The sequence below is a fragment of the Lutra lutra genome, chromosome 9, assembly GCF_902655055.1.
Source record: "Lutra lutra chromosome 9, mLutLut1.2, whole genome shotgun sequence".
In the NCBI taxonomy this organism is placed as follows: Eukaryota; Metazoa; Chordata; class Mammalia; order Carnivora; family Mustelidae; genus Lutra; species Lutra lutra.
This window is the reverse complement of record NC_062286.1, coordinates 139,425,671-139,439,172: the sequence shown is the minus strand read 5'-3', so window position 1 is coordinate 139,439,172 and position 13,502 is coordinate 139,425,671. Positions and strand designations below refer to the sequence as shown.

At 41.4% G+C, this 13,502-nt stretch overlaps 1 protein-coding gene across 7 annotated transcripts in view; it reads left to right on the top strand.

The window, feature by feature from the left end:
- Positions 1-13,502, top strand: part of LOC125109742 (serine/threonine-protein phosphatase 4 regulatory subunit 1-like) — an 81,550-nt gene that overhangs the window by 31,925 nt on the left and 36,123 nt on the right. For all 7 annotated transcript variants that reach the window (XR_007130366.1, XM_047746897.1, XM_047746894.1 and 4 more), the window contains 2 exons: positions 8,715-8,821; positions 10,117-10,259. Coding sequence is in view for 6 of the 7 variants with exons in the window: in XM_047746897.1 (XP_047602853.1) it covers positions 8,715-8,821; positions 10,117-10,259 (250 nt within the window). In the remaining variant the exon portion in view is untranslated. The remainder of the gene's footprint in view (positions 1-8,714; positions 8,822-10,116; positions 10,260-13,502) is intronic.

The following is a 13,502-nucleotide window of genomic DNA, read 5'->3' as shown; positions in this document are numbered from 1 at the left end:
AAGAGCATGTGAGTCGGGGGAGAGGCAAAGGGCAAGAATCCCAAGCTGACCCTGCATTGAGCGTGGAGCCTGATGTGGAGCTTGATCCCAGGACCCTGAGGTCGTGACCTGAGCTGAAGCCAAGAGTCACATGCTTAACTGACTGAGCCACCCAGGTGCCCTTCTAATATGCAGGTTTTAATCAGATTGTCCAGTGGTCCCAAGAGTGTCCTCTAAGTCAGGGTTTTTGTTTGGTTGGTTGGTTTTTAGGTGCAGAATTAACCCAGCATCATGGACTGCATTTGACTATTATGTTTCTTTAGGCTCACTTAATCTCTAACAGTTTCTTAGCCTTTCTTTGCCTCTCATGATATTCTTGACAGTTTTGAAGAGTACAAGTGATTTATTACATAGAATAAACTAAGAGTTTTAAAAAATCCTCCATGAGGTCTAAATTTTATATAATGCTTCTTTTACATCTATTGGGATTATTAGATGCCTCTTCTCCTTTACTGTCTCTTTTTTTAACTTTTAAACTTTTTTTATTATAAAATATACCCCATACAGATAACTGGATGGAACGTGTAAGGAGGGTTGTTTTGTTTTGTTTCATTTTCAGATTTTATTTATGTATTTGTCAGAGTGAGAGAGCACACACAGGGGAACAGTAGAAGGAGAGGGAGAAGCAGGCTCCCTGCTGAGCTGGGATTCCGATCCCAGGACTGTGGGATCATGACCTGAGCTGAAGTCAGATGCTTAGCCATCTGTGCCACTCAGGCGTGCCAAGTGTAAGGAGTTTTTGTGAAGCTCTTGCCCACGCGGCTGTTAATGAGGTCATTCCGGACGTGTGCCCTCCCCACCCTCCTGACCACCACTCCCTCCCTGCCGCGTGGTGACGGCCTGCGGATGTAGATGTTCATCACGTCCTTAATTTTGTTTCTGGTCTTAGCACCTAAGGATCTATTTCCAAACAGAATAAGTTAATAATAAGTTTGAGTTTCTGAACTCGAAATATGTGAAACCATATGGGATATGTTACTTTGTGGTGTTGCGTGTAGTTTTGAGTTTGTTCATTTAGTAACAGTGTTCTGTTGTTGGAATATACTGACGTTTCCTCTGTTGTTGGAGTAACTCAAGTTTTCTCACTCTTATTAAAAACCTTGCATGAACAATCCAGTACATGTATCTGGGCACACATCAGTCCACATGTCTGCCAGGCACGTAGCCAGATGAGCCTTCCTGCGTGAGGAGACATGCTTGTCTTCTGCTTCAGGAGACAGTGCCAGTTTCCAAAGTGATCGCACTGGTGCACACTGGTGCACTCTCACCTTTGCCCAACATTTTATCTGCCAGTTGGTATTGTCAGATTTTAAGATACTAGTCAGTCTGGTTGTGTGGTAGTGTATGTAACGGTACTGCTTTGTGATTTTAATTCACATCTTAATGAATTTGAACCCTTCTCATATGTTTGTTGGGCATCTGTATTTCTTTTTTTTTTTTTTAAGATTTTATTTATTTATTTGACAGAGAGAAATATCACAAGTAGGCAGAGAGGCAGGCAGAGAGAGGGGGAAGCAGACTCCCTGTTGAGCAGAGAGCCGGATGTGGGGCTCGATCCCAGGACCCTAAGATCATGACCTGAGCTGAAGGCAGAGGCTTAATCCACTGAGCCACCCCGGCATCTATATTTCTTCTTTGTATTTCCTTTTTTTTTGTGAAGTCCCCATTTAAATCTTTCTTTGGTAGGTATGGGGAAGTTGGATTCTCTTTTTTATTGTTGACTTGTAGGAACTCTTTGTATATTCTGGCTTTCAAACCTTGGTGAATTACGTATGGCAAACATCTTCCCTTGTCCTGTGGCCTGTGTTTCATCTCTCTTTACAGTGTTCTTTGGTGACCAGAAGCTGTTCATTTTGATGTAAATTTATCAACATTTTACTTTATCCTTCGTGCACTTTGGAACTTCTCTAAAATGTTTTCCTCTACCCCAAGATCATAAGTATACTGTTTTATATTGCTTTAAAAGCTTTATCTTTTTTTTTTCTTTCACATTTAGGTCTACAATCCATCTGAAAGTAATTTTTGTTCATTATAAGAAAGCAAGGGGTCCAGCTTCATTTTCTCAATTGTCACAATACCACTTATCTAAACTATGTCTTTTCCCCATTGCTCTGGGGTACCACCTCTGTTCTAATCCAGTCTATAATACTCTTTGTCTGGACTGTCTCTTCTTCCAATAGTCTGTCTCCCCCTTAGCCACTACCACACTGTCCAGTTTACTATGGATTTGTAGTAGTCTTGTTACCTGAGTGAGCAAGATTTGCCCTTTGTTTTTCTTCTTTGATGTGATTTATTATTCTTGGTCCTTTGTATTTTCATATAAATTTTAAAATCTGTTCATCAGATTCTAATAAAACAACAAAACAACTATTAGGATTTTTAAAAACAGCCTCTTTCTTTCTTTCAGGGTTTTATTTATTTGAGAGAGAGAGCCCTAGAGAGAGAACAAACACAAGGAGGGGGAGCAGGAGAGGGAGAAGCAGGCTCCCCACTAAGCAGGGAGCCCTACGGGGGGCTCCATCCCAGGACCCTGGGATCCCGACCCTGAGCTGAAGGCCAACACTTAACCAGTTGAGCCCCCCAGACACTCCCACCTATTAGGATTTTGCTTGGGTTTGCACTGAATGAATAGGTTGTTTTGGAGAGTATTTCCCTCTTTACAATATTTAGACTTCCAATCCATAAACATGGTATATCTTTCTATTTTTGTAGGTTTTCTTTAATATCCCAGTAAAAGTTGGTCATTTTCTCTGTAGAAGTTTTGTGCTTTTTTGCTGGTGTATTTGAAAGCATATTCAAAACAGGATATCATTTTATCCAGCTGAAGACTTAAATCTAACTGTAGTATCATTATCAGACTCAACCCAATTAATAATAATGCCTTCCAGTCTACCACTCTGTGTTAAATTTTCCCTAACTGCCTCAGATATGCCTTTTTTTGGTTGATTTGTTTGAATCATGATCCAAATAAGATCCACACATTTCATTAGGTATATGTGTCTTTTAAGTCTTCTTTTTGTTTATAGTTTTTTTTTTCTTTTGATCTTAAATCTCTTTTAATCCCTAATTGATTCTCCCTCTCTCATCTTCTCTCTATATCGTCTATTTGTTGAAGGGGTCACTAATACTGTAGAATTTTCCACACTCTGGATTCGGTGGCTGTTATTCTCCTGGTGTAATTTAACATAATCCTTTGTTCTTTGTGTTTTCTGTAAACTGAAAGTTACACTTGGAGACTTGATTAGATTCGGCTTCGATTTTTTTTTTTTTTTTAAACAATACTTCTTGTGTTGTTTTTTATGGTTCTCATTACAAAACATCAGGAAACAATGTCTGGGTCTCCCACTTTTGGAGATGTTCATACTGAGCAGTGGGCGCAGGTGTTGGATTCTTTCATTATAAAATTCCCCACCAGCCTTTCTTCTCATGACTTTAGTGGTCACAAATCATCATTGCTTAGATCCGTTATGTCATTAGGTTTTGGAAAATGGTAATTCTCTTTTTATTGTCTGTGCAATCTGTAGTATCGCCCCATTTTCTACTCTGTTATTGGTTATTGGTGCCTTTTCTTTTGTTTCCCCCTGAATAATTCTTACCAGAGGATTATCGAGTACATTAGTTCTGTTAAAGAGTCAAGTTTTGGGTTTGATATTCTCTGCTCTGTTTATTTTCTAGTTTAATAATTTCTGCTCTTAATTCGTATTATTTCCTTTTTTCGATGGGAAATCAGTTGCATTCTTTTTTTTCTTGTGAGGTATGTTTAACTATTTTTTTGGCCTTTTAAAAATAACATCTGCATTTTAAATTGTAAGATTGCTGTTAAGTCTGTGAGTACTTCTGTGTTATGTTAAGTGCATCTCCACATTCTGATATTAATATTTTTATTACCTTTCAGTATAAAGTATTATTAATGTCCAAAATGATTTCTCCTTTGACCAATGAGTTATTTAGAAGTAGTTTTTTAATTTCTAAATATTGGAGCATTTGCCAGTTATCTTTCTGTTATTTTAATCCGAGTTTAAGTCTTCTGTGGTCAGAGAACATACTTTGTATTATTTCTCTTCTTTTTAATTTTTTGGAATTGTTTTATGGAAGTGAATGTTCCAGGCACAATTGGAGGGAATGTGCATCTAGTATTTTTGGGTAAGGTATCTTACAAATGTCAGTTAAGATAAGTTGGCTGAGAACATTGTTCAGCTCTTCTGTTTTCTTATTTTTTGTCTACTTGTTCTGTCACTTACTGAAAGAGGAATGTTGGAAACTCCCCAACTATAATTTTGGATTTTTCTATTTTTCAATTCTAACAGTTTATTTTGTATATTTTGAACTTGGGTGCATATATGTTTAGTATTTTTCTGTTTTCTTGAATGAATTGATCTGTCTGTATCTGTGTAATGTCCCTCTTTGTCCCTAGTACCATTCCTTCTCTGAAGCTTGCTGTCTGAATTTAATATACATATTCAGTTTTCTTTTGATTACTGACTGTAATCTGTCTATACTTTTACTTTTAACCTGTCCATGTCTTACATTTAAAATGTGGTTATTATAGAAGGCATAGAATTGGGTCTTGCTTTTTTTACCCTTGCACAATCTCTACCTTTTCATTTTAATGTCTGTATCATGCGTGTTTGAAGCGACTGTTGATATGGTTTGGTTTGCACCTACCATCTTGCTGTTTGTTTTCTAATGACTCAACTCTTCTTGCTATTTTTATTTCATTGTTACTCATATTTTTCATTGTTTCATTATTATTTCATTGTTATTCATATTACTCATTATTTCATTATTTGACAGAAAGGAATCACTTTTTTTGTCCCATGGACTTTGTTTTTCTTTTTTAGGATTCGGTGTATCTTCTCTATGGCTTATTAGTTATGTCCCCTTTAAAAAATTGCTATTGTTCTAGGGATTACAATATGCTTCTCTAATTTATTACAACATATATTCAAATGAGAAGATGCACTGTGTGTACAGTGCAGGGTACAGTGTGAGAACGTGCCAGGAGTGCAGAGCACGCTTCCCTGGACTTCTTTGGCCTCTTCCCCATCTTCTGTGCTGTTGTTTTTCTGCATTTTACTTCCACGCACGTTATACATCCCACGGTACCTTGTTACTTTATCTCCTAAAGATACGCAGCTATCTTTTAAAGCGATTAAAATGACAGAAATGGTTTTTATATTTACCATCATTTATACTATTTTCGTGCTTTTCATTTCTTTTTGCAAAATGTCCGTTTTCACCCAGCATCCTTTTGCTGCAAGGACTTCTTTAACAATTCTTGATAGCAAAGACTGCTCTCTGTGAATTTTCACACTTTTGTCTGAAACAATCTTTATTTCACTTTCATTTTTTAAAATTTAATTAATAAACTTTAATTTTGAGAGCGATTTTGGGTTTCAAGAAAAATTGAGCAGAAAGTACAGAGCGTTCCTGTATTCCTTAACTGCCCAGGCTTGCCTGCCTCTTCCAAGAGACCTTCAGCGTATTAATCACACTTATCTTAAAGCACTTGTCTGATTGTTCCCGCGTCTAGGTCCGATGTCCTCCCCCGCCTCGTCCTTCTGCCCGCTTCCTGCTCATCCTCACACTTCGCTTCCCCACGTTTTCTCTTTCTTAAGTCTCTTGTCACTGTTCGTCATCTTCAGTTTTCTTGCCTACGTCACGCTCTAAACTGTGCCCTTCAGGGCAGGCTCTGGAACTTGCTCATCTCTCGCCCTGAGTCTAGGGCTACTTAATTGGGCTAAACTCATAATAATGACTGCGCGAGTGGGTGAGGGAAGGAAGGGACAAAGACACAAGGGGGAACTTCCGTGGTAAGATTTCCAGGGAACATTGCCATGTAAAATTGAACCATCCTCTTTATACTTTAAAAAGTTCACAAAATAACCCATACTTGAAACATTTAGCAATTTCAGAATTTAAATAGTGAGAGTTTCCTTTCTTCCTGCACTATAGTCTAGGGTAATGCGTGCTTCCAGACTTTTCCCTGCATGAGTGTATGTATATACGACCCCATGTATTGCACATATATGCATTAGTATAATTTGCGTTAAGAAATGGGCTCATACTGCATAGAAAATTCTTCACCATGTTTTTTCATTTACATGAATTTTCAGGAGCATCTTTCTAAGAGCATATCTACAGGTGCTTCTCTGTAGAACACTGTCACACGGATGTAATGTATCGAAGCCCCCGTCAGGTAGACATTTGGATTGCAGTTCTTGGCTTATATTGTAGTGCTGATGGCTGACATGCCACAGGGCTTACCGTGGGCCACGGACCATGCTATGAGCTTCCCGTGCGTGATCTCCTGTGGCCTTTCTAATGCTTTTCTCAGTCACGCGCAGCCGCTCTCCCTTCTTTCTTCTCATTAGCATAGCTGACAGTGAGAAGTACTGAAGCTGAAGCTTCTGGACTCTGCTCATCCGCTGTGGCCTCTCCAGGACATTTCAGGAAGCAGCCAGGTGTTCCAGAGTGTGGGCGCCAAAACAGCGATTTCTGTCTTCAGCGCTCTCCCATTCTGTGTTCACTGCGGGGGATTCATCCCTCCCTGCTTCAGGGGCCCTCTCTTACCCCTCTCCTCACTTTCCTTTAAGAGGGCAGGTCCCTGGTGACCACTTGAGGCTGGATGCAGATCTGTCTATCCATTCTCTGGCCCTACCAGCAGATTGGGGATCTTAGTTGCTTGATTTCCCAGGGGAGGCCGACCTGAATGTGGTCCAGTGAAATGTAATCAGGGACTTTATAGTGTCTGTTTTCGTCTTTCCCAAACCTCCTGGCTGCCACATCTCGACCTTTCATCCCAGGGGTGGTATAAGTCTCTCCGCAGACAGGCTTGGGTTGATGGATTTCTTCCTGTGGTGTGCTGGGCCGAAAAGACTACCTTTCTGAATTCCACATTTCTAGTCTTCCTGCAAATCAAGGTGGGTTTTTTACTTCAGCCGATTCTCATGCATAGCCAGAAATGATTCGTCTTGTCTCTGGGTTGTCAGAGGCTCAGAGGAGCAGGCGGAGGCAGGCAGGGCCTCCTCTCCATTTGTTCCAAGAAGCCTTTCAGGAGTGCCCCCCCCCCATCGTGCCCTGAGGCCTCCAGGCCACCACTCTAAGCCACTGCTGATGCTCTGATTTTTCCCCTCATTAATGTCTTTGTTTAAAACAGCTTTACTGAGGCATATTTTTCATGCGGTGAAATTCACCCATCTAAAGCATCCGGTGAGATGAGTTTCGGTAGATGTAAACAGCCATGAGGCCCTCAGCCGCAGTCACATTTGAACTTGCCGTAGTTCCCTTGTTTCCTTGTTCATCCCTTTGCCAGCAGCCCCTTGCTCCCTCCTCACTGTGGACCAGGCAACCATCGATTTGTTTCTGGAGGCTAAGGTTTTGCCTCTTCTAGAATTTCATATAAATGGAATCCTCTGGTATGTTGTCTTTTCTCTGTGGCTTCTTTTTCTTGGTAAAATACATTTGAAATGCATCCCCGTTGTTACCCGTAGGGTTCCCTTTTAGTGCTGAGTCATATTCCATTTTCTGTATAGTTGGCGACCTGTGTCTGTGCTCCCCAGTCGAGGTACATGGAGTCCTTTTTCATTTCGAGGCTGTTGTGCATCATGCTAATATGAACATTTGTGTACCAGTCTGTGTGTGGACAAAAGTTTTCATTCCACTTGGGTAGATACCTAAGAGAGAATTGCTTGATTGAATGATAAATGTATACTTAGCTTCCTGAGAAACTGCCAGCTGTTTTCTAAATTACGATGCTATTTTGCATTCCTGCCAACAATGTCTGTGGGTTCCTGTTGTCTGATATCTTTGCCAGCATAGGTATTATTATTATCATTTTAGTTATTTTTCTTTTTTAAGATTTTATTTTAATTAGCCTCCACGCCCAACGTGGGGCTCGAACTCATGACTCTGAGATCAAAAAGTCAGATGCTCCACCTACTGAGCCAGCCAGGTACCCCATAATTTTAGTTCTTCTAGTGGGTATAGTAGTACCTCTTCTTGACTTCTTATTTATTCTTTTGGCCTTTGGTTTTCTTTTGTCTTTAAAGTTTATTTTGAAGCAATTTTAGATTGATAGAAAAGTTGCAAAGCTAATACAAAGGTTTCCCTTTGCACCTTTAATCTTTTAATGAGATGGTTCCCAACCAGGGTTGGTTTTGCTCCCAGTGGACCTGTGGCAATGTCTAGAGACATTTTTAGTTGTCCTGTCATGGGGTGAGGGGCAACCAGGGGAATTTTCTGACATCTGGTGGGTAGAGGCCATTTGAGATTGAGGTGGCCATCAGGATGCCTCTTTGGACCTTTTCCTTCTGCAGTTTTCGTCACTTGATCCCCTCCCACTGTCATGGGGCCTCTGTTCTGAGTCTATCTGGGTCTGAAGAATCAATCAAAAATGGAGAAAAAGGGTTTTCTCTAGTTCCAAGTGGACAGTTTCAACCTCCAGTGACCATCAGGCTGGAGGGTATGTGTCTGGTTCCTGTAGGATGGTGACTGACATTGTACCAACCATCTCTGGATGTTCCCTGATGGCCTCTCCTCCCCCTGGACAGAAGTTGCTGACTTTCCTTTGTTCCCTGATTTTATTACCTGCTCTTAACATGATGCTCGTAATTAGCACATTTAACACTCGTAGTGTTGCCCGTGTAACTGTGGATCATTTCTTGTCTTCACAGTCAGATTATTGCCAGAGGGCTGCTCGATGTCCTCCGGGACTTCAGTAACAATGAGGAGGACTTCTTAACGGTAATGGAGATGGTGGTCCGATTGGCAGAAGACTCAGGTTTGTACGAGGGTTGTATACTTTTATTTTTTACTTGTGTATTTCCAAGAAATTATGTATAACCAATGATAGTGAGTTGAAAACCTGGGGTGTTCATCAGTACATTTTAAGCAGTGTCTAAGCACGAATGGCTTTTGTCTTGAAGAATGGTTGTCTTATTTGGGATCAAATTATCCTTAGTTTTAGAAAATTAGAATGACTAATGGCCATGAATGCTATCTATGCCGGCAGTTAAGGCCTTTGTAGTTCATGAGTTTTGCCAGCCTGTTGGTTGCTAAGAAATACCAAATCAAAAGAAGTCCTTTGGATTAGAACAAGCCCAGTCATTAGTTTCCCTCACCTATGATCTTTGTAGGCTAATCTTGATTTTTCTTTCTCTTTCTACCTCTCCATGATTGCTGTCCTGGGAGAGAAGCGCACTGCTGTGCAGGAGACAGGATGTCCCTCCCCTGCTCTCCTCCCCTACACACGTGGGAAAGAGCGGGGAGATGAGCATTTTGGGGGCTGCTTATACAGAGAGCTGCCTGCCGCCCTCACACACCCACCTCCCCCCCCACCCCCGATTTGTAATGATTGGTGAACAGCTTCAGAAAGTTTTGGGGATCTTACGCTTGCTTTAGAATTTGATCATTTTAACTGCAAATAGAAAAATAAGCCTTCCGCATAGCTCCCGTATTCATTTAAAATATTCATATGAATATGACACAATGCTTTTAGAAGGCCCGAGTGGATGTTTTGAGTCCTTAAATGGATTCTCTTTGTAAATGAGTCACCATTTACAGTGCTGAAGCAATTATATATTTGTGTTAAATTTAATGTGGTGTATTGGAGCTAGAGCCGCTCTTTTGTTTAATGCTTTGCCTTAGAAATAATTGGGATGCGGGGATTGTGGGGGAGTGCATTTATGAAAGAATTATTTATAATGTATACATTCTGGCTGGAATTTAAATAAGCACAACCCATAGGTCTGGCATATATGCCATTAGTTGTAATGGCTTTTGGACGCTGGCCCAGCACGCAGACTTCTTGCTCCCTCCTCGATTTATATATGGCTTGTTATAATAGAGTTGTCATTCTCTCTTCCTTTTATGTTTTTATATTGCCAGATAGCTTATTAGCTTTTTAAGCCTGTCTGTAGCATAAATACTCTAAATGGGAAATGATTTTTAAACTGCATTTGTCTAATTTCCTTGATGAAGTATTTTAGTAAGAAAAGCTAGAAACTATGCTTCTGTACTCTGTAAGGTGCTTGGCTTATTCTTGTATAATTCTTCTCCGATTTTTTATTGCTGCAGAGCCCACGGTGCGGACCGAGCTGATGGAGCAGATTCCTCCTATTGCTGTTTTTTTACAAGAAAGCAGATCAGATTTTCCAGTGGTGTTCTCTGAATACCTCACCCCGATTGTAGTGAGGTACCTCACGGATCCCAACAACCAGGTGTGAAAAACTGGGACCTGAAGATCTGTGCAGCAAATTCCCCTGAGTCTTATTTTAGCTGAGATCCATAATTCCGAGAACAGCTTCTCAGAGTTAAGCAATTCGAGAACAAAAGATCTGTTTGTGCCGGGTTCCTTAGTTACGCAGGCAGACAGACAGCATTCACTCTTAGTATCATGAGAGATTTCTTTCTTATTTTTTTTAACCTTTTCTTATGGAAATTTTCAAACACAGGGAAGTAGAGAGACTGTTAGAATGAATGTCCATGTCCGAATGAATACACCCAGAGTCGACAGTCATTAACATTCGACCGGTCTGTTTTCATTTATCTTGAGCTAATCCAACCCGGATAAAAGCATTTCCCAGATACCAAGTCGTTGTAGCTGTAAATGCTTTAGTATTTCTCTCTGAGAAGTACAGACACTTTTTAAAATACATAATGGCAATCCCAGTATCCCATGGATAAAAATTATCAATAGATCCTTAGTATCATTTAATCTTGAGTCATTGTTGAAATTTTTCCAGTTTTCTCAGAAATCTGGTTGTTCACAGGCAGTCTCTTTAAATCAGAACGCACATGAGGTCCACATACTGGATTTGGTTGATGTACCTTTTAAATCTCTCTTAATTTATAATTGTTCATCCCTCCGTTTACTCCCTTGCTCTAGGAAACTAGGTCATTAGTCTGTAGGAGTCCCCGCATTTGGGATCTGGCCGATCACATCCCCATAGTGTGGTTTGAAATGTTCTTCTGTTCGCAGTATTTCCTCTGAACTGCTAGTTAAGTCTAGAGGCGTGGTCAGGTTCAGAGTTTTGTGTAGTACAGTGAGAATCCTTTCTTGGTGCTGTGTGTTTTCTTGCTGCATCAGATCAGGAAGCATAAAAGCTGTGTGAGGGCTGGGTTGTGTTTGGGTTGTGTCGGCCTTATCTGTTCATTACAGAATTCCTCGCCAAGAGTTTGCATTGGTATTTCCAAAATCACATTGAGGATTGTAGAGCTTTTACTTAATTTAATTTTATATTCATAACTTTTTATTTTTACATAGTATAAATCTTGCTTCATAAGGGCATTAATGTGTCTCTGTGTGTGTGTCCAAAATAAAAATACCAGTATGATTGCTGACAGTATGATTACTAAGAGTACAGTAGGATAACTGAATATAGTTTGGGATTTCTTTGACGTTCTTTCTGTTTTTGGGTTGTCTCCCACTAGAGATGCACAGTCATATTAACATTAATATTAATGAGATTGTGTTTCAAAGTCACTTATATTAACCCTTCTCGTTGTGAAGCTGCCAACTTGATCCACAGTTGGACTCATTTATTTTTTATTTTTAGAAATTGCTTTAGCTTTTACATTTTGATTTAATTTAGACTTATAATTATTTAAAATGTTTTTACATAATTCCAAGTGAAAACTATTAAAGTACATTCAGAAAAATCTGACTTCCAGGGAGCCCTGGGGGGTTCAGCGGGTTAAGTGTCCGGCCTTTGGTTTCAGCTCAGGTCATGGTCTCAGGACTGAGACTGAGCCCTGCGGTGGGCACCACGTGCTCTGTGCGGAGTGTGCTTGAGACTCTTTCTCTCTCCCTCTCCCTCCCCTAAAATACATAGATGCAATCTTTTAAAAAAGAAAAGAAAAGAAAAATCTGACTTCCATCCCTGCCTCCCCTGTCTGTTCCCTCCTTCCCCTATAGATCGCCATTTTTCCCGGGTTTTGGTTTATTCTTCCCTTTAAAAAATATGCACGGATAACTTGAAGCCGTATGCACGTGTCCTTGTGTCCTGCACCCCCTTGTCACTTTCTCAGGTTCACGTGGTGCGCTGCTCATGATGCCCTGTTCCTCGCTTTCCCCCGCTGTCCGGGGTATTCTGCAGATCAGTCCCAAGCAGGCAAGGCAAAGCTTCCTCATCCCTTTTCCCAGCAGCAGGGTACTCGCCGGGGACAGGTGGCAAAGCTCGTTCACAGACATTTGGGTCGTTTCTACGCTTTTGTCACTTTAAAATCGTTGCCACAAGTAGCCTTTGCAGCCTTTCCATTTGTGTGAGTTACTGCGGGAATGGATTTGCGCAAAGGCAAACCTTGTATTTATGATTTTTTTTTTCTAGAGAGAGAGAGAATGGGAGAGAGCACGATGCAGGGGGAGGAGAAAAGGGAGAGGGAGAGAGAGAGAATCCCAAGCAGGCTCCACAGCCAGCACGGAGTGGGACGTGGGGCTCAATTTCACGACCCTGAGGTCATGACTGGAGCTGAAATCAGGATTTGAATGTTTAACTGAGCTACCCCGGTGCCCCTGTATTTATAATTTTTAACGATATGCCAAGTTTTCATTATTGTTTCCAAGAAGTTCTGCAGTTTCAGCTTGTCTCTCTCAATCCAAGCGTTTTTAAAGAGCAAATGCTGTGTTACCCTGTGACGTGATTGAATGTAGCGCTCAGATGAGAGGAAAGTCCTTCTGTTTCTGCTCTCCTAATGCCAGTCTTTAGATTATTTTTGCATTTTCTTCCTCAGGTGCTTCCATTTTGTCCTGTGTGCGTCTAATCATAATGGGACGCAGTTTCTCCCATTCATTCATTTACTCCGGCAGCTTCTGAATGCCTGTTACCGGCCAAGTGTGGTGCTTTGTGCCGGGGATAAAGACATGAGTAGGACAGATTTCCTGCCCCAGAAAGCTCACTGGCGTGTAGTAAACGTTGTACATCTTCATAATCTTTGTATTTTTACTTGTGTTGAATGCTCCGCTTTCGTTCGGCCTTTCGGGGCAGCGGACGCGCGGAGCATTGTAACGGCGGTGGTTGTGTTCTTCCACTGGCCGTTCTTTTTCCTTTGGATGTGTTCTTGAAGATGAGATTGCACTGGGTCAAAGAACTTGACATTTCCTTGACCTTTTACATATATCATTGCCATTTATTTGGTTCCAGAAGGGGAGAGGCTGGAACGGTGATTTGGGCCCTGGGCTCTCTCCTGTCTCTCCTTGCTCTGCTGCCGCCCTGAGCCTTCTGGTCCCAGAGGCCTGTGGCTCCCTCCTACCCTTGTCCTCCTGCCTTCATTTCCTTTTCCGCTTTGGCTGCCCCCTCCCTCAGCCTTCCCTTTCTGGCAGCCTCCCCATCCGCACCCCTGATTTTTGTCCTTTTGACGGTGCCTCCGCCACTCTGCCTCCGTCTGCCGGCCCATTCACAGCCCACAGACTCCCACGTCCCGGAGGCCAGGTTGGTGGTGGTGGGGGGGGGGTTGGGGGCTGC